The 27,190-nt window shown below is 35.7% G+C and overlaps 1 protein-coding gene across 2 annotated transcripts in view; it reads right to left on the bottom strand.

Moving 5' to 3' along the window:
- Positions 1-672: 672 nt before the first annotated feature.
- TMPRSS11E (transmembrane serine protease 11E) overlaps positions 673-27,190 on the bottom strand; it is a 42,337-nt gene continuing 15,819 nt past the window's right edge. Inside the window, exons 3-11 of one of the 2 annotated variants that reach the window (XM_040482015.1) lie at positions 23,228-23,349; positions 20,818-20,885; positions 17,745-17,908; positions 15,877-15,921; positions 14,288-14,326; positions 12,018-12,195; positions 10,385-10,644; positions 9,653-9,795; positions 673-4,287 (exon numbers count right to left, since the gene is read on the bottom strand). In XM_040482015.1, the coding sequence (XP_040337949.1) occupies positions 4,126-4,287; positions 9,653-9,795; positions 10,385-10,644; positions 12,018-12,195; positions 14,288-14,326; positions 15,877-15,921; positions 17,745-17,908; positions 20,818-20,885; positions 23,228-23,349 (1,181 nt within the window). In that variant the 3' untranslated portion in view covers positions 673-4,125. The remainder of the gene's footprint in view (positions 4,288-9,652; positions 9,796-10,384; positions 10,645-12,017; positions 12,196-14,287; positions 14,327-15,876; positions 15,922-17,744; positions 17,909-20,817; positions 20,886-23,227; positions 23,350-27,190) is intronic. The other variant, XM_040482024.1, reaches the window with a different exon arrangement.

Genomic DNA, 27,190 nt, shown 5'->3' with positions numbered 1-27,190 from the left:
TATGGCATAATGCATTCATGAAGGCAACACTGTTAATTTTTTTCTCCCCAAGGTAATTCCTTTTTTAAATTTTCTCGTGTATTCCTATTTGCTTTCTTTTATTACTGTCTTCAATCTTTATTTCATAAATCTTTATTGAGTATGTGCCATAAATATTATACTTTCCTATGAACTATAAAGGTTATAAAAATGAAACGGCCATGGTCCCCACCTGAGAGGGCTTATGGTCTAGTTGTTGTATCAGATCTATTCACACATCTCTAAAAAAACATGGGGAGGGGTGCCTGGATGGCTCAGTCATTTGAGCATCCAACTCTTGATTTCAGCTCAGGTCATGATCTCAGGGTCATGGGATCAAGCCCTGTGTCAGGCTCTGTGATGCCAGCACAGAGCCTGCTTGGGATTCTCTCTCTCTCTCTCTCTCTCTTTCTCTGCCCCTCCCCTGCTTATTCTCTCTCTCTGAAAATAAATAAACTTTAAAAACAGTTTTATAAAACATGGGGAGAGAGTGTAGGTACAGAGAGGTTTAAAAAAATGTAAGAAACCAGATGAAAAGAATATAACAGTTTCTTTAAAAACCAAGCATGTGCTTACCATATGACCATTAATGCCCTCTAGGGTATTAGTCCCATAAGAATGAATGTTCACACAAAACCTACACACCGACACACAAATCTTATAGTTGCTTTATTCATGATAGTCAAAAATTGTACACACTTCAAATGCCCTTCAGTGAGTGAATGGTTAAACAAATTGTGGTACATCCATACCATAGAATGCTACTCAGTAATAAAAGAATGAACTATTGACACACATAACTTGGATTGATGCCAATGGAAGTATGCTGAGTGAAAAAGCTAACCTCTAAAGGTTTCATAGAGTATGATTCCATTACCATTCTTGAATTGACAAAATCATAAACATATAGGAGAGATTAATGGTTACCAGGAGTTAAAGACTGAGGACAGGGACAGGAAGGAGCCAGGTGGCTATGGGTAGTTTGAGGGATCCTTGAGATCAAACTATGCTGTACCTCATCTGTTGTGGGGATTACATAAATCTACACATGATAAAATTACAGAATTAAACACATACATACCCACATAACTGCATGCTTTTAAAGCTGGTGAAATCTGAATAAGGTTGATGGATTGATGGAGTGTCTCAATGTTGACTTCTTGGCTGTGATATTATATTATAGCTAAGCAAGATGTTTACCATTGTGGGAAACTAGGTAAATGATACACATGATCTCTCTGTTTTATATTTTACAACTATATGTGAATCTATGATTATCTGGGAAAATCTTAAACTGTTTTTTTTAGATGGTAAGGAATTTCAGAAAAGAGGATGTTATATTCACTTGAGGGAGTCAAGAAAGACTTCCAGGAGGAGTCCTAACTAAACAAGAAATTGGCCTATTCTATTATTCTAATTATCTAATGATCAAGTACCAATTGTTTAAAACAAGATTGCCATTTAATTAAAGTAATAATTATAATAGCTACCATTTCTTGAGCACCCACTATGTGCCAAGAACTCTGCTAAGCACTTTCAAATGTTATCTCATTGTAGTCTCTACAATCGATCATTTGAAGTAATATTATTATCCCTGTCTTATAAGGCAGTATATTGAGGTTTAGAGTGTTTAATCACCTGGCTTAAATCACAGTTAATGTAAAATCTGGATTACTTCTTAAAGTCAATGTGTAAACAATAATAAAGCTATGTTTTCTGCATAATATAAAAATAAAGCAACACATTGAAAGACTATGACATACAAAGCACTTTACTAGGTACTCTAGGTACTGTGGGAAGAGAGATAAAAGATATAAAAGGAACTGCATACCGCTTATACAATTAATAAATGTTATTCCAGTCATGACTTAACTTTCTCCAATGACATAGTTAAAATAGACATGTTCAAAAATGCTGAAACCCTCCATATGTTATCTTTTTTTCAAAAGAAGTTATTTTAAAAATATGACCTGTCGTATTCTCTATTTCTCTGTGCACATAAAGTTTGAACTACTGCTCATATTTTCACTGTGACCCAACCTCTGTTTCTTAAATCTTTTGTAAAAGATAGTATCAAAAGTATTTCTCTGAGGACTATGATGCCATTGTGAAATTAAACTCCTAAAATTTCTCCTTAATTTAAATCTCTTCAAGTTGGCTTGCAGAAGAAATTCCTCACATCACATGTTATAAATTTTTAGTTTGGAAACTCGCCTCCAGAAATCTGGAAAATATTGACCATGATGTCAATTTATGTGTACTTATTTTTAAATGCCTTCAAAGAGAGGAATTGTATTCTTTTGCTTTTATAAAAAAATCCCTAACAGAATTTCTACTATGGTTTTTAGCACTTGAAGATCCAGACATCTTTTTCTATCTTCCCACAGCTTACAGGTGCCATCTAGAGGCCCAACTACAGAAGATACTGAAACAGGGGGTCAATTTGGAATAGAACACTGAGAGTAATTTAGTTTGAAATGTACTTAAATCTTTGTTTAAAATTCATCACTTGCCTCAATTTTATTTTTTTCAGAATATTAAATGAAACAAAAATATTTTGTGTAAAATATCAAACACGTCCATTCATGTCAGTTTTCATCTTATTTTAGCCAAGTGCCTAAATTTTATCAGTTCATATGCCAATATTATTCAGGTCAATAAAAGTCAAATTTTTCCTACTGATTGTGGTTTTCAAAGTGGTTATGGCCCAATACAGAATTTGGTGAATAGCTATATATGAGCAGGTAAGGGTAATGAAAACTTTAGTGAAATCTCACCATTAACATGGCATGAGTTCTAACTTCATGATGGCCTAGATCACTTGCGTGTTATGTCTCTCACAGCTTAGTAAATTACCAAAAATAAAATTATGAAAATGGCTGATATTTGGCTTTCCGTCTTCAGTTTTGTATGTAAGCAGTTAGCAATTCTGTGCCATACTAGACACAGCAGGGAGGATGTCTTCTGATCCAAGCCCAGGGAAGTGCTCAGGCCACGGGCTGGTAAAGCAGGTAGCAGGCAAAGATGTGTAATCATCTCCAAATGGAGGTCTCATTTCCATTTGCATGACTACAACTATACATTAACACCTGGACCTTATTCCCTTCCAGGCTTTGTAGCTGGAAAAGCTTTAATCACAAGCACACAAGCCCTTGGTGATAGTTCCTTTTCGTTAAATACTAATTCTCTCTTCATTCTCGTCTAGTCAACCACAAAAAAAATCTTAATACGTAAGGTATACTGGTCGTTCTTAAATGAATTTTCATAACCTCAGATTTTTAAAGCATTTGCAATACATTGTAGTGATATTTTCCCATCTTCCCCTTCTTCATGGACTATCATAATATCAAGTAAATGGATGATGTTTTCATTATAATATATTGATACTTTCAGTAGTGCAAGACTAAATAAATATTATTTGCTTTAACTTAGAACAAGTACATTATATAGAATCTGTATAATTATTGTAGGTCACAGGAAAACAGAATTGTCCCCACACTTATCACTGTAGATGTTAGCTAGAAATGAAAATAAAACTATATCTTGGTTTCTCTGTACTTCCTTAATTCCCATTCTTTCTCCATCATTAAGTGTTTTGTATTCTGCTTTCTGTTTGCTTGACCTGTCATAATGAATATTATCATTTTCCTCATTCCTTTAAGGAAAAAGAAATTCCTAATACTTTTTTGTGCATAAAAATATAGTTCTTTCCTTTTTACATTTCCTTTGACCTTTTGTTCTGCACCTTGAAAGCAGAGATCTGAGATGAGAGAAGTTGGAAAAATGAAAGAAGGAATTGCTTCAATTTATATATATATATATATATATATATATATATGCATAATATGCATAAGAAATTTACGTCAACAAGCCAAAATTTTGATGAAAAAGCTTCTAGAAAACAAATGAACGCAAATTGGGACAGAATCTATCTGACAGAAGCAGGACGTTCAGTGTGGAGCAGAGGTAGGAAGGAAATATGTGCATCAAGCAAACAGGTTAGTTAGATGGGTCATATCCAAGTGACCTGCAAGACTTCTGCAATTCTGTATCTTTGAGAATGGCCTATACACAAAAATGTGTTCCATTCTACTAGATTTTTCTCTCTTAGATTCCAGTTTTGGAATGGATCCAGTCTCGGAAAGCAGTCACTCTAGTATAAACACCAGGCTTGTTAGGTTGTCCACATTCATCTCCCCAGCTCACTATTCCAGCAAGATACCAGATATCTCTAGCATCTGGACTAACCAGTGGTCCTCCAGAGTCACCCTACAGGAGAAGAGAGGGATTGGTAACTAATAATTCAGTTCATTATGGCAGTTTTTGTTATTTTTCTAATTTGAATTTAATGAAAGGGAAGTTTTCAAAAATCAGTGTGCTGAGATGCAGAAGTGATACCCTGTGTCAGTAATTCACATAAGGGAGGAAATCCACTACCTGAAGCATTAGCTTAGATTCAGAGGTGGGTACACTGAGATTAAAGGAGACATCTCTTTGGAGAAGAGTACTCTTATCTGGTACATCTGAGACTATAATTCCTCATATTCTTTATCAGTGTGACATAGCTCCCAAAAGAAGGGTGGAGAGTCTATTACTGATAAAAAGGACAGACACTAGAGTCAGACACCTGGGTTTAAATCTCAAGTCTGGCTCTTCCAGCCGGCTAAGACCTTTAATTTATATATTTGTAATGCTCCTAATAATACCTACCTCTGATGATAATTTTGAAGATTAGATAAAACAGTAAATATAAAGTGCTTAGCATAGAGCCTGGCATAAAATAGAACTTAGTAAATACATATTTAAAACCACAAATTCCGATTGTTTATGCCTTGTAAACTCCCGAGGGCTGTTTCTTTATATAGCTCAGAAAAACAAGGTACAGGCTGATCTTGCCTCAAAATCATGGGGTCTTTAGTACTGACCACCCATTAGGTGTTCAGCACTCTATTAACAAACTCATGTTAATTCTGGCAACAAAACATGGAGCAAGGTTTCATTTTCTCCATATTAACAATGAGGAAATCAAAACTTGGAGAAATTAAGTATTTTGCCCGATGGCACATGTATTCAGTGGCAGAATTGAATTTGAATCCAGAGTGTTCTAACTCAGACATTTGGCTTTTCCCCTCTGCATTATACTAACTTCTTTGTGCATTTTCTTTTGTTCATGTAAACATATTAACTAATGCTAATAGTAACTGAATTTGGAATAATGTGTTTGTAATTTTTAAATCAATTCACCAATAAGTGTTGATGTATAGCCTCGTAGGTGGTAGGATATACAAAAAGAGTGTACGTACAGGTAGCATCCAAATAAATCATTTTGATAATTAAAACCCAAGCCTATATGAAGGCAGAGCAGATTAGGGTGCAGAAATAGACATTACAGAGACAACAAAATTTAAATCTGCTTAAGAGACGGGAAAAAATGAGTCTGAGAATAAAGCAATTAATGGAAAAATCAGAACAGCTAACAGATTACAAGATGCATCAGGTGATGTCCACCAGCAATTATCAAAAACGGAAAGATAGTCTGTCCTACTGAAACTAATTAGTTCACACATTATCAGGGAATTAAGTCATTATAAGATGGAAGTTGTGATGGTTTATATGTGTTTTGTCTTAGGCATGGATGCCAGAACAATGGGAGTAAAATTATGCCATTCAGAAAAAGAGAAAAAAGCTCTCAACTGAGCTGTTGCACAGGTAGAAGTCTTTGGTGCTCTATTTTTAAAAAAATATTTTAAAGGTGTCTGTGCCCTATCCGGAAGCGATGGACAAATTCCTAGAAACATATAAACTACCAAAACTGAAACAGGAAGAAATAGAAAATTTGAGCAGACCCATAACCAGTAAGGAAATCGAATTAGTAATCAAAAATCTGCGAAAAAATAAGAGTCCAGGGCCAGATGGCTTTCCAGGGGAATTCTACCAAATATTTAAGGAAGAGTTAACACCTATTCTCTTAAAGCTGTTCCAAAAAATAGAAATGGAAGGAAAACTTCCAAACTCTTTCTATGAAGCCAGCATTACCTTGATTCCAAAACCAAAGGCCCTACTAAAAAGGAGAACCATAGACCAATTATTCTGATGAACATGGATGCAAAAATCCTCAAAAAGATATTAGCCAACCAGATCCAACAATACATTTAAAAAATTATTCACCACGACCAAGTGGGATTTATACCTGGGATGCAGGGCCAGTTGAATACCTGCAAAACAATCAATGTGATTCATCACATCAATAAAAGAAAGGACAAGAACCACATGATGCTCTCAATAGATGCAGAGAAAGCATTTAACAAAATACAGCATCCTTTCTTGATAGAAACCTCAAGAAAGTAGGGATAGAAGAATCATACCTCGAGATCATAAAAGCCATATATGAAAGACCCAACGCTAATATCATTATCAATGGGGAAAAACTGAGAGCTTTCCCCCTAAGGTCAGGAACAAGACAGGGATGTCCACTCTTGCCACTGTTATTCAAGATACTACTGGAAGTCTTAGCCTCAGCAATACAAAGAACACAACAAACACAAAGAAATAAAAGGCATCCAAATCGGCCAGGAGGAGGTCAACCTTTCACTCTTTGCAGATGACATGATACTTTATATGGAAAACCCAAAAAATTCCACCAAAACAACTGCTGGAACCAATCAATGAATTCAGCAAAATCATAGGATATAAAATCAATGCACAGAAATCAATTGTTTTCCTGTATACCAACAATGAAACAACAGAAAGAGAAATCAAGGATCGATCCCATTTACAGTTGCACCAAAAACTGCAAAATACCTAGGAATAAATCTAACCAAAGAGGTGAAAAATCTATACACTGAAATCTATAGAAAGCTGATGAAAGAAATTGAAGAAGACATAAAAAAATGGAAAAATATTCTATGCTCCTGGATAGGAGAACAAATACTATTTAAATGTTGATACAACCCAAAGCAATCTACATATCAATGCAATACTTATCAAAATAACTCAAGCATTCAGAGCTAGAACAAACAATCCTAAAATTTGTATGGAACTAGAAATGACCCTGAATAGCCAAAGCAATCCTGAAAAAGAAAACCAAAGCAAGAGGCATCACAATCCCAGACTTCAAGCTGTATTACAAAGCTGTAATCATCAAGAGAGTATGGTACTGGCACAAAAACAGACACTCAGATCAATGGAACAGAATAGAGAACCCAGAAATGGAACCACAAACGTATGGCCAACTAATATTTGACAAAGAAGGAAAGAATATCCAGTGGAATAAAGACAGTCTCTTCAGCAAGTGGTGCTGGGGAAACTGGACAGCGACATGCAGAAGAATGAACCTGGACCACTTTGTTACATAATACACAAAAATAAACTCAAAATGGATGAAAGACCTCAATGTACGACAGGAAGCCATCAAAATCCTTGAGGAGAAAGCAGGCAAAAACCTCTTTGACCTTGGCTGCAGCAACTTCTTCCTCAACACATCTCTGGAGGCAAGGGAAACAAAAGCAAAAATGAACTACTGGGACCTCATCAAAATAAAAACCTTCTGCACAGCGAAGGAAACAATCAACAAAACTAAAAGGTAATTGACAGAATGGGAGATGATATTTGCAAAAGACATATCAGATAAAGATATGTAGACATATCAGATAAAGGCATAGATCCAAATCTATAAAGAACTTCTCAAACTCAACACCCCAAAAATAAATAATCCAGTGAAGAAATGGGCAAAAGACATGAATAGACACTTCTCCAAAGAAGACATCCAGATGGCCAACCGACACATGAAAAAATGCTCCACATCACTCATCATCAGGGAAATACAAATCAAAACCACATGGAGATATACCACCTTACAACTGTCAGAATGGCTAACATCAACAACTCAGGCAACAACAGATGTTTGCGGGGATACGGAGAAAGAGGATCTCTTTGGCACTGCTGGTGGGAATGCAAACTGGTGCAGCCACTCTGGTAAACAGTATGGAGGTTCCTTAAAAAACTAAAAATAAAATAAATAAAATAAAATAAAAACTAAAAATAGAACTACTCTATGACCCAGCAATTGCACTACTAGGTATTTATCCAAGGGATATAGGAATGCTGTTTGAAGGTGCACATGCACACCAATGTTTATAGCAGCACTATCAACAATAGCCAAAGTATAGAAAGAGCCCAAATATCCATCAATGGATGAATTGATAAAGAAGATATGGTATATATATATACAGTGGAGTATTACTCAGCAATAAAAAAAATGAAATCTTGCCATTTGCCACTATTTGGATGGAACTAGAGGGTATTATGCTAAGCAAAATTAGTCAGTCAAAGACAAATATCATATGACTTCAGTCATATGAGGAATTTAAGATACAAAACAGATGAACATAGGGGAAGGAAAGCAAAACTAATATAAAAACAGGGAGGAGGACAAAACACAAGAGATTCTTAAATATAGAGAACAAACAGAGGGTTGCTGGAGGGATTGGGAGGGGGGTGCTAAATGGGTAAGGGGCATTAAGGAATATACTCCTGAAATCATTGTTGCACTATATGCTAACTAACTTGGATGTAAATTTATAAATACATAAATAAATAAATAAATAAATAAATAAACAAACAAATATCAAAGGGATACATGTTCCCCTAATAGCAGCATTATCTATAACAGCCAAGTTATGGAACAACCCAAATGTCCTTTGACTGATGAATGGATAAAGAAGATGCAGTGTATATATATATATATATATATATATATATATATATACATATATATATATATACACACACATACATATATACATATTATATACATATAATATACATATGTTATATATATAATGTATATATAATGGAATATTACTCGGTCATAAAAAGAATGAAATCTTGCCGTTTATAATGACTTGGATGGAGCTAGAGAGTATTATGCTAAGTAAAATAAATTGGAGAAAGATAAATACCATATGATTTCACTCAGATGTGGAGTTTAAGAAACAAAGCAAACAAAACAAAACACTCACACTCTGTCTGTCTCCTTCTCTCAAAAATAAACATTAAAATATTTAAAACAAAACAAAACAAATGAGCAGAGGGAAAAAAAGAGACAGGGAAGCAAACCAAGAAGCAGACTCTTAACTATAGAGAACAAACTGATGGTTACCAGAAGGGAGGTGGGGGGGGGGGGTGTTAAATAGGTGATGGGACTAAGGAGTTCACTTGTAGTGATGAGCACCAGGTGTGATATGGAACTGATGAATCACTATATTCTACACTGGAAACTAAAATTGCACTGTATGCTAACCAACTGGAATTTAAATGAAAAAAGATAAAAAAAGAAGTAAGTGTTACTGTAAAGGAGATCTTTGTGGTGATGGAATATCTCTCAGCTGGAGTGATGGTTACACAAACATACAACACATGTAAAAAAAATATGCCATAGAACTAGAAGCACACATTGCACCAATGTCAATTTCCTAGATTCTATATTGTATTATAGGATGTGAGATGTAATGTTTGGGGAAAACGAGGTGAAGAATACATGAGACCCCTCTGTAAACCTTCTGCAAATTATAATGATTTCAAAATAAAAGATGAACAAAAAATTACACAGCATACTACTGGTCAAACCACGTACCTGGCATGCATCTCTTTTTCCTTTCAAGGAGCCAGCGCATAACATTCTAGGAGTTATGGCACCATTGTAAGATCGGGGTTCGTTACAGGTTTTAGTGTCTATGAGATCCACCTGTACTTGCCGAAGATGATTTTGACCACTACCTAAAGACAAAAAAATTCTTTATATTTGTAGACATACATATATTCTATAAACCTTGAGAAAATCTTTCATAATTGTTGGAAAAGATGGCAATTTAGGATATGTATTTTTTCAGGTACAGTAATATTTGGGAAAAGAATGATTTCCTTACTACTTTAAATGAAAAGTTAGATACTTATGAGAGAGCATCATGTTGTTTAAGTGACTTCTGTTCCATTGTGAAACTTAGAATGTAATTTCAGTAGGGAGAGTGGTGGCTATACGATTCTCTCATCTTCACAATTGAGTATATTAATGATTCCTAATCTCCTATGCAGTTAAATCCCTAGTAAAAACTTCAGACATATTTACTATTTCAGACACCTCACCAAGCACCATGACTACAGTAGTAGTGAGGTACTTGATAGTGACCTAAAGCAATGAAGGAATCTTTGTGTCTTATAAAAGACCTAATTTACAAACAGGGCCTGACTTAGCCAGGTTCACAGGACCAATGCACCAGCACATTTTGGCATAATGACATTCCATTCTTTAAAAGGCTTAGAATACCAAACTGGGTTACTATGGTTTGATTTCTCTTCAGGTGCTCACCATCATTTTCCAGTGCTCCAAATCCTGTCACAAACATCTCATCCCCTGGTTGGAACTCATGAGATGCATCAGGAAGACAAATCCTATGTACTGCATTTGTGTAGGGGACCGGGCTAGAAAGCTCTGCAACTGAAATATCATAGTCATGTGATGGATACTTGTATTTTTCATGGACAAATATCCTTCGAAGGCCTTGCTTCATCTTTGGAGTCTTTATTGTTACTCCAAAGGAAGCAGTCCATCTGGTTGGGTCCTTATACCTGAGGAAAAAAATATGAACAGCAAATTCCACTTTACTATGCTACCAATGTAAGGACTTATATTACACGTTTTAGGCTGCTGGTGTCAACATAAGTTTTCTTTTTAAAATTACAGTTTCTGGGGCTCCTGGGTGGCTCAGTCGGTTAAGCGTCTGACTTCGGCTCAGGTCATAATCTCGTGGCTCATGGGTTCACGCCCCACATCAGGCTCTGTGCTGACAGCTCAGAGCGTGGAGCCTGCTTTGGATTCTGTGTCTCCCTCTCTCTCTCTCTGCCCTTCCCCTGCTTGCTCTCTCTCTCTCTCTCAAAATTAAGTAAAAACCTTTAAAAAAATAAACTCTTTCCAATCTGAGAATCTGACTCAGGAGTAAGGTGAGGGGGAAATGCCACAGTGGTGTAGTTTTTAGGAAATACATGCCACTCTGCACTGAATCGCTTACTCCAGATCCTAGGGCCTTTCGACATTTCTAGGAATCAATGACTCCAGGAGACATACAGAAAGCATATTTTGTACAGATGCAGGAACAAATGTATTCTATGTACCATGCTCCCTACTCACAAGCATACACATTTCTCTGAAAACTGAAAAGGCTACACACATAAATTTAACAAATCATTACTATCCTATATATATAGGCATTTTGCATTAGGTTGAAAGGTCTTCATTCCTTGGAATACTTCAGTTGTATAATTTGTTACTACCAAATGTCTTCATATTTAATTATTTCTTGCCATGTAGAATTTCTCCTTTGAGGTCAAATCTGCAATCCACCCAGCCCCCATTCCTGATAGATACACAGCAGAGAGATAAGGCTCTTTGACATCAGGCTCAAAGTCCAAAGATGACTTTAAAATTTCTTTAAAACACCGACTTGCTTTGACAAATTATTATTTCTTTATCAGTGGATAATTTATCTACATGTACTTTGATGCCATTTCCAATTCCATACCATTAAACCTCTTACTAAGGTTTAGGAGCCATCCACTCTTTGTGATGTGTATGTTATCTTCATATTAAACTCATCTCTTTCACGGGGTGCCTGGGTGGCTCAGTCGGTTGAGCGCCCGACTTCGTCTCCGGTCATGATCTCATGGTTGGTGAGTTTGCACCCCCCGCCCGCCCCCCCCCGCCACCAGGCTCTGTGCTGGCGGCTGGTAGCCTGGAGCCTGTTTCAGATTCTGTGTCTCCCTCTCTCCCTGCCCCTCCCTCGCTGGCACTCGGTCTCTATCTCTCTCAAAAATAAACAAACATTACAGAAAAAAAAATTTTTAACTCATCTCTTTCAAACTTCGCAAGGTATTTCCTTCCTGCCAAGCCCGAGTGCACGAGTGCACTTTGCTTACCCCAGTCATTCGCAAGTTTCAAGACTTACGTTCTAAAGCAGTGAGCGGCACTCACAAGCCACGTGCTATTAATTAAAGTTGCTCCACAGCGATGCATCCCATCCCACTGCAGGCTAGCTTGCCACGGCCATTCTCCCTCCTCTACAGGTGTCCCACCAACAATCCTGAGACTCTGTCTTGAAGTTTTATTCCTTCGTGTCCCACAGCCTGCCAAAGAGAGACAATGCCTTACTTAGCAGTTGCTTCTAAGTATCAAATTGCGTTACTATCTCAATTTTTTTCATATTTTGTGCTCCAATAGTACCAAACATTTTCTCTTGTCTTTACTTTTCCTTAAACTGTAGTGGTTCATTAATTTAACATCTATTCATCTTGTAGGATTAAGTCATTCATTACCTCCTCTAAGATGCCTTCTCTAACAATTCCTCTGCCCCCAAACTGGATTAGTTATGGCTTTTTTCATACCTTTTCATTTCTCTCTCTCTCTCTGTGTATATACATATATATGTATATATGTCTGTTTATATATACATGTATATATGCTAGTATAGTTACCAGTACTAATTATATATAATTATATATCATATATACACTAATTATATATTATTTACATATAAGCATTGTTTATAACAGGGTTTATTATATATGCTAATTATATATAGATACACTAATAATATATACACCAATTTTATACATATACATATATAATATTATATATGTGTATATATATTGTTTATAACAAGGTTTCTCAGCCTTGGCTCTATTGACATTTTTGAGATGCATAATTCTTCACTGTATCCTGTATATGATCCTGTATATGATTGAATGTTCAGAAGAATCCTTGGCCTATACATATTAGATGCCAGTAGCATCCCCCCACAACCATGATAACCAAAGTCACAGTGGGTCGTGATCCCATGGGGGTCAAAATTTCTTTTGCTTGAGACCCATTGCTTCAGAATTATGTGTTCATGCATTAATCTCATACATCTAGTCTCACTAGAGTAAAAGCTGCTTTACGCAGGCATTATATCTCATCCATTTTATATTTCTATTGCTTAATACATCACTAGCACAATAAATATCAGTGGCAAGAATACATGCCATTTACGTAACAGGATTATTCTTTGGTCTCATGTTTAATCAAGCTCATGAATTAACGGATATTCTAAGCTGGTGAGTAGCACATTTCCTTCCATCATTTAAGAAAAATATATTATGTACTAACTCCATAATTATCAAATGTATCCTCTAAATCATGGTGGAGTAATCTGCTGTAGGTGAAGGGAAATACTAGGCCTAGAGTCAGTACTTTTAAAATATGTAGGAGTGCCTGGGTGGCTCAGTCAGTTAAGCGTCCAACTCTGGATTTCAGCTCAGGTCACGATCTCACAATTTGACAGTTCAACCCCACGTCTGGCTCTGCGCTGACAGCATGGAGCCTGCTTGGGATTCTCTCTCTCTCTCTCTCTCTCTCTCTCTCTCTCTCCCTCCCTCCCTCCCTCTTTGCCCCTCCTCTGCTCATGCTCTCTCTCTCCCTCAAAATAAATAAACTTAAAAAAATAATAAATAAAATATGGGTAAAGATACTATCTGAGCCTTCAGTAATTTTATCAATATATACCCAACCCCATAGTTGCCTGATATTTCCATAGTATGGGATTAACAATCATCATGAAGGGGCACCTGGGTGGCTCAGTCAGTTGGGCATCCGATTTCGGCTCAGGTCATGATCTCAAAGTCCGTGGGTTCAAGCCCCACATTGGGCTCTGTGCTGACAGCTCAGATCCTGGAGCCTGCTTCAGATTCTGTCTCCCCCTCTCTCTGCCCCTCCCATGCTCATGCTCTGTCTCTCTCTGTCTCTCAATAATAAATAAACGTTAAAAATTTTTTTAAAAATCATCATTAAGATTTTGTTTAGAGTAACAAGGAGCTCCTGCCTATAGCTGAAAAATGCCAACATGCCGTTTACTTTTATATAATCTTTAGAAAATGTTTGTAAGAGTATTATTGTAGATATCTGCAGCCAGAACACTGAGTCTTTTTTCCCTTCTTTAACAAGTGTACAACTCATTTCCACTATACCTGTGCCACAGACACCCATATATCCACTCCAAAGTTCTCCCAATTTTTTCATTATTTAGTAATAAAATGTGCTTCAACAATAAGATAAAGCACCATGAGCTGTGCACAGATCAATCAAACTTTATTCTGACCCTATAATATCACACAAAGTAAGCCTAAATGATCCAGTGTTAACATTCAAGTAATGCAATTTTAATAAATATGTTACACTTACAACTGTTCAGAAAGTTGTCTGTTTCTGTCTTGTTGATTTCTGAAATACACAGAAATGATGAATAGAACAGGGCCAGCACATCAGGATTTCATAATGCCTCTGAGTACTTTAAATAGGAAAGGCTGGTTAATTCCGTTATAAGACAGAACCTCTAGATTGTAAAAAAAAAAAAAAAAAAAAAGCAACACAGTTAGTTTATCATATGTAGAGCATGTTCATTACCTTGGAGAAAAGGGAGATCTGAACAGCGTTTTTAAACTTTAGTCTGAATGACAGTCACAGAGAGACCGTCTTTATACTGTCAGTTCCTGTTCCTCTTCCCAGTAATTCTGATTCAGTAGTTTTATAATGAAACCCAGGAATCTGATTTTCATACCAAAAATAAGATGCAGTATTTCCCCCTTTTGTGGAAATACTTTTCTAAACCATGGTATTGATTCCCTAAATGCAATGATATTTTTACTGACCATTATTTCAGATTTTTTCCCCACTAAACTCACAGGCATAGTCCCATTTGTATAACATTTTTGAATGGCAGGTCCATAAATCCATCCTCACTCTCACTTAAAAAGAATGTTATCTCTCTAATTTTTCTTTCTGCTGAAATTTGCAAAGACAATTTGCCCTCTTTTCAACTTTAGCGCATGGCTCCTTAGCTTATTTATTTCTCAACAATCAGGCTCTAACCCTATGCAAGCATTAAGCCAACCAACAGATACATAAAACTCCACACAGTTAAATGTCCTGATTCAGTAGATTTCCAATGACCAAAACTCTTCCCTTTGAACATGGCAGAATCAGTGTTCTAAATACAAAAATGTTAATGTTAATTTTTCTTTTAGTCTTTAATAGTATTTATATGCCAGAAATCTATATTCTAGAAAGCTTCTTTCTGACTTTCTCCATTCCGGCTATTTTGGGGGGAAATGGCTCAAATAAAGAAGTGACTATTCTCTGTAGATATTAAATATCATCACCTCTTATCTCCTTGTTTCAAATAACCTGTTCTTCTCTAGCTCAGACTTTTCCTAGAGAAAGTTCTGGCTTTGCTCTTGATACTACTTAAAGGGCCATCTTAATGGATGTGTATCTACATTGGGCTCTGCACTCAGCATGACTGTGCACTTGGTTTAATGCTCACTGTCTTGAAATTCTTAATATTTTTTATTTTATAATTTGTGCTTTAAAAGTGAAGTCTGGGGGAGCCTGGGTGGCTTAGGCAGTTAAGTCTCCAACTCTTGGTTTTGGCCCAGGTTATGAAGTCACCCTTTGTGAGATAGAGCCCCGCACTGGGCTCTGCACTGACAGCACACAGCCTGCTTGGGATTCTCTCTCTCTCCCTCTCTCTGCCCCTCCCCCATCTCTCAAAATAAATGAATAAACTAAAAAATAAAAATAAATAAAAGTGAAGTCTGAAGAGCAATGGGGTATGACATGCACAGAGGAGATAACACACAATATATGTGTCCATGGGCTCCTGGCGCCCATTTGCATATGTCATTTGTGATACCCAATGAACTCAGAATTCCAGTGGATCCACAACATTCAGCAAACTCAAAGTGAGTACAAAATAAGTGTGTGATGCTTACCATTAAGGAACCAGGACGCAGTGACAGTCCAGGAGACCATGTTTTCTGTTTGAAGCAGGACTTGCTCAGAACACAGAAAGAAAGCAATAGCATTCTACTAGACACAAACCACCCAAGGGCCCTATTATATCCTTTCTTGCTCCCATTACTTTTTTATATTAGCCAACAGCTTCTGCTGAAAATAATGACATACAAGGACTTTTCAGGTCTTTCTTACTTAAGCCGAAGGTAGAGAACATTGGTAAAATGTGCACATATCAACAAGGGGAAAAAAAAAAACTGTGAAGCTAGTCTTGTATAGTTTTTCTATCGATCTGATTAGAGCCAAATTCATGCATGTGTGAAATACTGTTGTATAATTTTCATAATTCCACATACTTAAATGCTTTTACATTTGCATTTGAAATTGATATTTTACAACATGAAGAGGAACGATACATCTCATGCTAGTAATTTAAAATTTTAATTTTTTCACATAGAATGGCATTAATTAGCAAATAAAAATACCATGATGAGTCAAGAGAGACTGTAGAAGAAAGAAATCTTATATATGAATACTCTTAGTGGTAAGTTTTTGTTGCTTTTTGAAAAGAGTCCAGCATTTGGCACTAGGCCCCATAAATTATGTAGCTGGTCCTAACTACCCAAGTCTTTCTTCCTAAGCAAACAGGGTAGGTGACCATTAGGTCATGCTGCTAGTTAGGTCTATCAGCTTTTATGTTAGCACATTATGTTCATACTTTCTACTTGTTCCCTCTTCTCTATTTTCTAGTGCTGCCATGTTCAATACTGTGTCCACTAGCCACATGTGCCTAGTAGCTCTTGAAATGTGGCTAGTCTAAACCGAAATGTGCTATAAATAACAAAATATACACTAGATTTCAAAGCCTTAGTACAAAAAAAAAGAACATAAAATATCTCATGAATAATTTTTCTATTGACTACTTGTTGAAATAATAATACTTTGATATAGTGGGTTAAATATCAAACTATTTAAATGAAGCTCACATGTTTACTATTGCTTTTTTAATGTGGATACTAGAAAATTTAAGATCATAGGGTTGGCCCACATGGTATTTCTATGACTAGCATTGTTCTATAGCACACAACTCTTAACCAAACATTTATTTCCACTGAGGATCTACTATAGTTCTTCCTTTCTGGTAATGAGGACATACTCCTGCTTATTTCATTCCCCTATCCTCCACACAAAAAGCTCAGACTTTTTAAATTAGTTGTAAAATATATAAAAAATAAGTATAAATAAATTATAAATTTTTCATTGGTAAATGGTCTAAGGAAAGAAGCTATAACAAGGTATATCAATGAAACTTGAAGGCAAATGTGTGAATGGCATGAACCTTTCCATACATCATACTCTCAGAACATAAAATGGAAGCAACAAGAAGAATGCACAAAGCCACTTTCTCCATGTATAATTGGATGCTAGAGCTGAGATGTAAGTCCCAATACAGAGAAAGAACACAGACCCGGGGTTAATGAGAGATGTGCATAGTAGACATAAGTTTAGGGTAGTATTAAAATTAAAATACTTTATTAGGACCAATTTAGTCCCAAATAAATGTTCTATTGATGGCAAGACTCCATAATTAAAGGATATCCAAAACAATTTTTAAAAGTCAGTGCCTAAGAGGGCACTTGTTGGGATGAGCACTGGGTGTTATATTTAAGTGATTAATCACTAAATTCTATTCCTGAAATCATATGTTACCTAACTTGGATTTTAAAAAAATAAAATAAAATAAATAAATAAATAAATAAATAAATAAAATCAGTGCCTAAGACCAAAACTAATATGGAGCTGTTCTATGTAAGAAAATTAAGCTAAATAACAGAAAGAAACTTACTTTTAATTTCAACTGATTCAGGATCTAATTTAGGGGGTCCTACAGCATCATGCAGCTTTTCAGTTAGAACACGCTGAATAATTTTATTGATGGCTTCAGGATCCTCAGTAGAGCGAAATCTAAAAATCAGCAACATATGAGCCAACACTCCATGTTCCTCTGGACTGTGGATCAAAAAGAAAAACAGAAAAAAATGGTTTTAAAGATAAAGTTCAAAATTAGATTTGTGGTAATATCACAATCTATTTTTTTCTTTATCATCCATTTGAAACACACACACAAAACAAATCCATAATGTAATTTAAAAGATCCAATTTGTTTCATTCTATATTCCTATTGTTTTCCACATATAAAACTTCCAACTTAGCCTCCCTGATAGTAAGATAGTATGCTCATGGTGTCCTTTAACACCAAAATATCTAGTTATTAATATAAAAAGATACCCTCTTGTCAACCATTTAATACTATTAAATATACCATATGATCAATGTGAAATCAACTCTGGGTTTGGCCTCCAGGTTTAATTCCCAGTGGCTTAAATCCAGTGAAATCTCCTAAGCAACTTCATGCTTTTCTAAACAACTTCTAATCCTAGGGATATTAGAAAGCTTGACCAAATTGTTGTTACTTCATGTGATTATATTTTCAAGATAGAGCATTAATTAGCCTTAGTGTTGTTTGGATGAATTACTTCCTGGAATCATCCTTGACTTCTCTTTCTCATTTTCTGTCAGCTACTCTACCTCCTTTTTTTTCATATATAATCAGTTCTCAAAGAATTTTACTCCCCACTATACAGTGTATTGACTTCTCATATAAACTGTAAATGGGAATGTAAATTAGAACCTTATTTTTAGAGGTCAGTTTTGTTTATCAATTATACATTTGATGATCCATTTCTCTGATACAGCACTCTCTTCAAATAAACTTTTGTGTGTGCAAAGAGATTTATACAAATGTTTATCATAACCTTGTTTTTAAATCAGAAAAAAATATGTAACAACCCAAGTGTCCATCACAAGGGCATTGGCTAAATCAACCCTGACACATACTTGTAGTGAAATACCACACAACCAATTGTTAAGAAGCTATGTTACTTCTGCAAATGGAATTATTAGAGAGGGAGTTTTTGCCTTCTATTTTATGTGATATTGTGTTATTTGAATTTTATATATTTTATATTGTTTTTGTAATCTGAAAAAACAAATAGGACTTTAATGAGAATATTGTTATGTATCTCACCCCTTTCACTGACTAAGCAACACCGTACAACAATTATTCTTTATTCCTTCTCTTAAACTATTCCTATACTGGTTGACTAATAGAAACAAAAACAAACAAAACTGTCTCTCTACCCCTCTATTCAATTTATCTCTACCCTCTATTCAATTTATCTCTACCCTCTATTCAATTTATCTCTCACCTTATCACAACAAACCTTCTTGAAAGGGTAAATTACACTGTGCTTCATATTTACTTCCTTGCAATCTACTTCCTCCCTTTCCATCCCACTGAGTCTTTTCTGTACACTAAATGACTTCCTCATTGGCATATCCAGTTAATTATTTCTGGTCATATTACTTGGTCTCTCAGGAGTATTTGTCAATGCTGACCATTCCATGCTTGAAACTTTTTGTCTTTTGTATCAGTGGTGCCTTTCTCATGATATCTCTTTTTTCTTTCTCCTTCCCTATTTCCTTGGCTCCTATTTTTTCCCCCATCTCCTTAAGTATTATTTTCTTCAGGCTTTCTTCATCATCATTTTTTTCCTTGCATTACCCTTTTTCTGAAAAATTCTGGTTACATCCACACTCTCTAGTACTTTGATTGAGAATGGGCAAAGGCATATCTTCAACTCAGCTCCCTTTTCCTCCCCCGAGTGAGACTCGTATTTCAGGCTCATGTCCCCTAGTATCTCAGCTTAAAATCTGTAAGACTAACTTCATCTTTTGTACAAACTTGCATTTCTTCCCACTGATTGCAGAAAAAATACTAATGAGTAAGAAGGTTACTAAGATGAAGAGGTAAACAAATTGGAAAGTGATTTGGAAGGTAGAACTGGAAGAACATGGCTATTCATAAAATGTGAGGGGCCCAGGAAATGGAGGAGTGTAGGATGATGTCCAGGTTTCCCATTAGTGTCAGTGGGTTTCACTTGAGTTAGAGAATTTTCTGTGGAACCTACATGTGGAGATGTGCATGGGCAGGCAGATAGCTCTAGAAATCAGAAAAAACAGTTTAGATTGAAAATAGAAATTTGGATTTCGATAGTATGAAGTCATGTGGGTGCATGAAGTCCCCTTGAGAGAGTGAAAATTTAAGGATTGGAGAGGTAGATACAGATCCAAGAAAGAATAGTATTTCAAATCCCAGAGAATACAGACTTCTCAGAAGAAAGTGGTCAAAGTAACACCTCATTTAGAGATGTTTAGACATTTAGAGATGTCAGATAAATGATAGACTGAGAGGTAACTTGCAGTTTTTGTCATTGAAATGATACTGGAAACAGCTCTCATTCTGTTTTTTAAAAATACAAATAATTTTTATTAAGACAATATATTATTTAAGATACTTATATAGTATTTTGCTTAAAATGTTGTGCTCTGAACTTCTATTTATTGATGGTAGATGATCAGATCTGGAATTTTCTTAAATAAATATTTGGAGCAGAAAGAGACAGAGATGAAAAAAGTAAACAAAATTCATAAAGAGGAGAATGAAGAGGGTAAGACAAACCTCAACTACTATGCTATTTTATAGAGGGAAAAATTGGTTATTAAACTAAGGTATATGGCTTAGGTCCCTATTTTTGTAATTAGATTCCCAAAGAACAATTCAATAATATAGCCACCAATAATACTCGTCCCTTACCTCACCTTGCAAATGCTTTCTTATGGATTTAGAGAATGAGTAAAGCAAATTATAATCTGTGCCTTAGAACAGTTGTCAAATGAATATTGGTTTAATTGAATTATATCATATCATTAATATTTCCAATAGTATTTATTACTAGCCAAGTTAACAGCTTTAGTTTTAAATTATATTCAGAAGTCAGCATTTTAGACTTACATACCTGAACCTGATAATGTGAGGCTTGACAAACTCTCCCCTCAATGGAGATTTATGAAATGCATTTTTTACCTGTTCCAAAAATATTCAACATACATCAGCAAGAATAATTTTCTACAAGTCAATTTAAAGCTCTATGGAAAATTTAAAAACAAAAAAAAGCAAAACAAGAAACATTAATCAACATTTCACAATTCACTCAACTTGAAGAATCTCAAAGAATCTTTTCTGGTATTCTACTCAGTGATTTCAACTGAACTCTGCCTTAGGAGTTATCTGGGAACCACAGTAGTTGGCCAAGAATGACATCTGCTGTGTACACTCAGAAAGAGACTAAAAAGGAATAAACACACTGTTTTATGAAAAGAAAGAGTAAATATTCATACCCTGAGATACAGACTTCTACTGTAGGTAAACAAAGGAAATTGAATAGTTCCGCCAACTGATAGTTGGATCATAGATGTGGGTGTATACAGTGTCATGTGGTTCTTAAACCTTGTGAAGAAGTTACCAAATATCCTGGCATTATCTGCACCCACTCCGGTACTCAAAATGCTCTTAGAAAGGCCCATGTGAACTAGGATACTTAGCCTAATATGTTCTGTAAGGTTTACTTTAATAAGATACCAGAACGTATCTTGTGGAGATATTTCTTACTACTATAATTAAGAATTCTATCCAACTTGGAGCTCCTGGGTGGCTCAGTCAGTTAAGCGTCTGACTTCATCTCAGATCATGATCTCATGGTCCGTGAGTTTGAGCCCCGCGTGGGGCTATGTGCTGACTGCTCGGAGTCTGGAGCTTGCTTCCAGTTCTATGTCTCCCTCTCCCTCTCTGCCCCTCTCCAGCTCGTGCTCTGTCTCTGTCTCTCTCTCTCGGTCTCAAACATAAATAAAAACATTTAAAAAAAATTTTTTTTAAAGAATTCTAGCCAAATTAAAATTTTAAATTAGAAGTCAAGGTAAACATGTCAAGTATGTCTTGGTTTCAAGTGTGTGAATATTAACCAAACACAGTTACTACAAGCTAGACATTGACTGACAGGAACAATGAGCCTTTTTATTCTTTCATATCTTTTGCTGACTCCTCTTTGTGCCCAAGAGCAGTTACTTCAATTATAAGACAGATCAGCATAGTATAAGTGAGTCCTCTAATGACAACATTCACTTGGATATTTTTATTTAAGGGCTTATATTTAATCAAATAATTTAAAAATTATTATTAATTTTAAGAGTGTTCAAGAGTCCTATCTATATTCCTTCATATGTAAATCATTTTGGATCTTATAAAATTTATTTTAGTGAATGTCACAAAAAACAAGGCAAATAGTTGCATCTTTTTTGACCTTTTTAGTTCCATTTTCTTTTCTTTATTATATATGTATATATATATATATATATATATATATATATAGTCTTAGAAGAGAGTATATTCATATACAGTCTATATATATATATATATATAATATAGTTTTAGAAGAGAGTATATTCAGATATTTTCCTGATTTGTTGTTTATAAGTACAAATTCAACCAGGATTTGACCCCCTCCTTACAAATGTATTTAAATCCTCAGGCTTCTAGTCTATTAGGCAGTTTCTATGCACATAACTGCCATTATGTTCTTACTCAGGATTTTGGATATGGAAGACAATTTTAAAATTATCTAGTCTAGTACCTTAATTTTCACATAAGAAAGTTTGTCCAGAATGAAAATTGGTAACAGGTGGTTCTAAAACTAAGTGTCCCAACTTCTAGTTTAGGGTATTTTCATCACATCATATGCCACAAATTACCTCATACACTGTCAGGAAAAGTCCAAATTATTCTCTAAGTAATCTGATAATGATTCGAATCATCACACAGACTGTTGCTCTCTTGGCCTAAACTGATAATTTTTCCACTTTTTAAAATATTTGATTCATCTCTGAGGATGAATGTTGATGTCTTAAAGGTAGAGATGAGTATCCATGTATTTCCTATAGACTCATATACCAAAACCCAGCCCAAGGTCAGATATTTTTGAATACCAAAATACCATTCAAGTATGTGTCTGAATAGTTTCAGTCTCATGGTCTTTTGCTCAAGGTGTCTTCTATAGGATACAACAGTCATATTTTGGGTCACCCTCACATTCCCAAAATTCCTGGACTCCACTCATCAAGATTGTAGCACTAGCTATGGAAGAGCAAGTAGGAGGGACATGAAGGAAAGTCTACAGTTCACTTGCCTCAGCCCTGCAAGGTGTGCTCTCCAAGTCATGTACTGTCAGTTTGTTTTATATCTTTCAGGCAGGGCTGCTTCCCATTTTTCAAAGATACACAAGATCAGTTGAATGGATGTTTTGGAAGCTAGATACCAAAACTTATGATATAAAGTGATTGCAAATGCCTAGAAATGGAGAAAAAAGTGCTTACCATTGATTCAATTTTCTGGCTCATTTCAGTGAAATTTTTAGAAGCCTCTTTTCCAAAGTCATCATATAGTTTGTTACTTGTAAATGACAATGTGCTATAGTAATTGTAGGTCTTCCTTTGGTCTATGAGGAGAGAGGGGAAAAAAAAACCCCATAATACTTTTAATTAGATGTGTGTAAAGCATCATTATTTCCCTGTTTAGACCAGAAAGAGTGTCCTACCCCAGGTTGTCATCTCCATTATCTTGCCCTGAGCTTCCTGATTATCTCAGAATAAAAAACAACACTCATCATCATAAGATTTAGAGTGTAAAAGCCAAAAGAAATGCTTGGTGTTCCTGCGGGCTGATTAGTCATTTGTTACCCATTCCTGAATTAGCCACGAGAGGCAGCAAGTTACACCATCAGAACGTACAAACAAGAATGGACTCAGCAGTCAGCGAAAGATAAACATCATATGATTTCACTCATATGTGGAATTTAAGAAATGAAACAGATAAACAGAGGGGAAGGGAAGGAAAAATAAGATAAAAACAGAGAGGGAGGCAAACCATTTGAGACTTTTAAATACAGAGAACAAACTGAGGGTTGCTACAGGGGTGTTGAGTGGGGGAATGGGCGAAATGGGTGATGGGCATTAAGGAGGGAACTTGTGGGAATGAGAATTGGGTGTTATATATAAGTGATGAATCACTAAATTCTACTCCTGAAACCATCATTACACTATAAGTTAACTTACTTGGATTTAAATTTTTTAAAGAAGTGTCAAAATAAAATGGACTCAGAAGTTTCCAAAGAGTAAACTTACTTTTATATTCCAGAAGTAGATTTCTTCCAATTCAGGAAACTACATATCAATTCTGGCCACAGGGACCATAGTGTAAGAAAATGTTTTGGGGCTAAAGAAGGAGATAAGGGTAGAGATGAAAATGCTTGGAGTTCAGGTAGAGAGCTAGAGCTGCCATCTGACATAACCTTCCAGGGACACTTAATTTCACCTGACTCGCTTCTCACTCCATTTATTTTCTTCCACCAGCCATAAAGAGTGTCCTGTTTCCTTAGCCATTGTCTACAATTTCTTCATCCGGTTTAAGCAGCCCTCATTTTGGGCCTGCTGAAAATTAACGCAGTATTCATCTACCCTTCTATACCTGAAGCAAGCATGGGACCTTAAGAAGATTCATTAATTCAACAAATATTAATTCTTCTATGAAAGACTCTGTGTTGAGTATTAGGAATATAATGGTGATCAAGACAGTTGTGTGTGGTTATTGTAGGAGAATGGAGTGTGCCTCACGCAATCTCAATTTCTTTCCTCTTCTCTCTTGTTTCTCATTCTTTTCCTCTTCACTTGAACCCCAGAGGAAAGGGAAACTAACATTAGTTTACTATATTCTCCATGGGAAGGCAGTATGTCCACATTTAACAGGTAAAGACTACAGTCTCAGAAATGTAAGGAAATTGCCCAACTCTAACATGACATAGCCAGAAAAGACAGAACTGGATTTCAAGTCAATCTCTAATTCTCATAACACAAACTTTCTTTACATACCACTTTTTGGGTGGGAAAAACCAAACCCACTCACTGAAGCTGTATAAGAAGTCTCTCATACATAAGAGTTTTGGGAAAAAACTACTGGTAAATTTCAAAAGAACATCCGAGCCATCCAGAGGATTTGGTTGGGTTGGCAAGGCTAGGGAATGGCTAAGGAATGGTCAGTGATGCAAAAGATGTTGGATGGCAGCCTGAAATGTTAAGACCTCCTGGAAATGAACCACCAAAGTGAGGTGCTAGGGAGGTTTTGCCTTGTTCCCTCTTTCCTTACCTCCCTTTCACTGAACGGTCTTGCCCTGAAAGGCCAGAATGACCTGAAATCCAGGAAGTTCCCTGGAAATACACATAATCCCAAAGAAGGTTTTTAATTTATTGAAATACTGAACATTGGGTCTAAATTGGGCATAATAATCCTCATTTCTAACAAGCTCCCATGTAATGCTACTGGTGGGGTACCTATCCCCTCACTGAAAAGTAGAGAGAACTGACTTATACATATTATTCTTACTCTGTTTTAAATTATTAGATTGACTTTTTGAAACTGCCATTTGTATAAGCCAAATATGCTCAAATATGACAATTTCATATGTTTCACCCAAATGAACAACTTATCTGTAGTCAATATTTTACTTTGTTGAAGAGACTCAAATAGGTCACTAAGAGTCAAAATATATTCCCAGTTGCCAAAATTATATGGCATGTGTAGTTGTTGGGAAATATTATTGAGGAATATTAACAGAAAAGTAAGAAAAATAAGGATGAACACTAGTTTGCTGATAATTTTCTAACAAGTTCCTGAATCTGTAACCTATAAGGATATTGCTCATAAGAGAGTCACCTCCTGTCAGACAATTTACAAAAGGGCAAAAAGGCAGACCTAAAGGCCACTGGATAGAAGCCGCCCACACAATTCTATGCTGTCCTGGACTTTTTGCCAAAATGGTGTTTTTTTTCAAGGTGAATTACCTCCATCCTAACCTGTCTGTTTCCGTAACTATTTGGTTTAGTTGGTTATCTAGGTGTGCCAACTCCTCAATGCTCATGTGCTATATCCACTCTGTTCTTTGTTTATATCTCCAAACAGAGGGCGGGTCATACATGTAAGACAGTAACACATATCACAACAATCACTATTTATTCAGATGTGCTGTGTGGGCAGTGGAAGTTGAGTGTTCCATATTACCATACTGATCATCCAGACAATAGGATCCAGGAACAAGTTACTGGAAAAACCTTGCCAGGTTTTCATTTTATGCATGTGAGTAAGATTTGTAAGCCTTATAATGCATGGCTTAGAAAAAGCAAAGGAGAAATAGTAAGAAACATTTTCTCTCACTTCAGTAATGAAACCTCTAGCATTATTAGGAATTCCTTGTGAAGTCAGACAAACCAAAGTATGCCCCCATGAAGATATCATACATATGATTTACTAATCTTTTTTTAAGTTTATTTATTTTGAGAGAGACAGAGACAGCATGAGCAGGAGAGGGGCAGAGAGAGAAAGGGAGAGAGAGAATCCCAAGCAGGCTCTGCATTGTCAGCACAGCCCAACCCGTTACTCAAACGCACGAACTGTAAGATCATGACCTGAGCTGAAACCAAGAGTCAGACACTTGACAGACTGAGCCACCTAGATACTCCTCACTAATCTTTATCATACAGTGCTAGGCATCTGTAGAGAGAAATAATGATGTTTATAATATAATGAGACTCAATATATTCATAACAGAACTATAGAATTAAGTTATTTTAGCCATTCTTTTTTTTTTTTAATTAAAAACATGCTCCAGAGAAATCATCAAAATACAGATATTCCAAATTTAAAGATTTGTGTGTGGGCAAATTCTACCAAAACAAGTATTTACTTTAAATATTTTTACTTTAAACTACCCAGAAATGGTCCACCTTGCTTTAGAAATTGAGATTGGATTTGAGATTGGAATTGAGATTATGTCTGCTAGTGGAAGTAGATAACCAATTTACTGATCATACTGTCTCTTTATAGGAAAGCAATTTGTGCAAATATGCAATTAAATTTGAATCAAGTGATTAGCTTCTTTGGTTACAGTGTCTTGACATCAAAGAATTAGTCACTAAGGGAGATATTAAGCCAATAGGTCATAGTGGAGTCAAGTAATTACTACCCCAAGCAAAGTAGAGGGAAACTTCAGAAGGGTTGTTATAGAAGAATAGTCCTTAAGCACCCTGGGGACCTTTCTAATAACATAGCACACTCATGGTTCACCTAGATGTGAGACACCTGACTACCAGAGTGAACCTCTTTATAATTAACCTTCTCAGCATATCCTATCCTCTTTAATCACATGTAATATATTCCGAGATTAGATTTAAAATAACAGAAATGGGCACTTATTCAACAATATATCATTATGAGCATTTCTCTATCTT

The sequence above is a fragment of the Herpailurus yagouaroundi genome, unplaced genomic scaffold (genome assembly GCF_014898765.1).
Source record: "Herpailurus yagouaroundi ecotype Mexico unplaced genomic scaffold, PumYag 28, whole genome shotgun sequence".
Lineage (NCBI taxonomy): Eukaryota > Metazoa > Chordata > Mammalia > Carnivora > Felidae > Herpailurus > Herpailurus yagouaroundi.
This window is presented reverse-complemented; position numbering and strand designations above follow the sequence as displayed.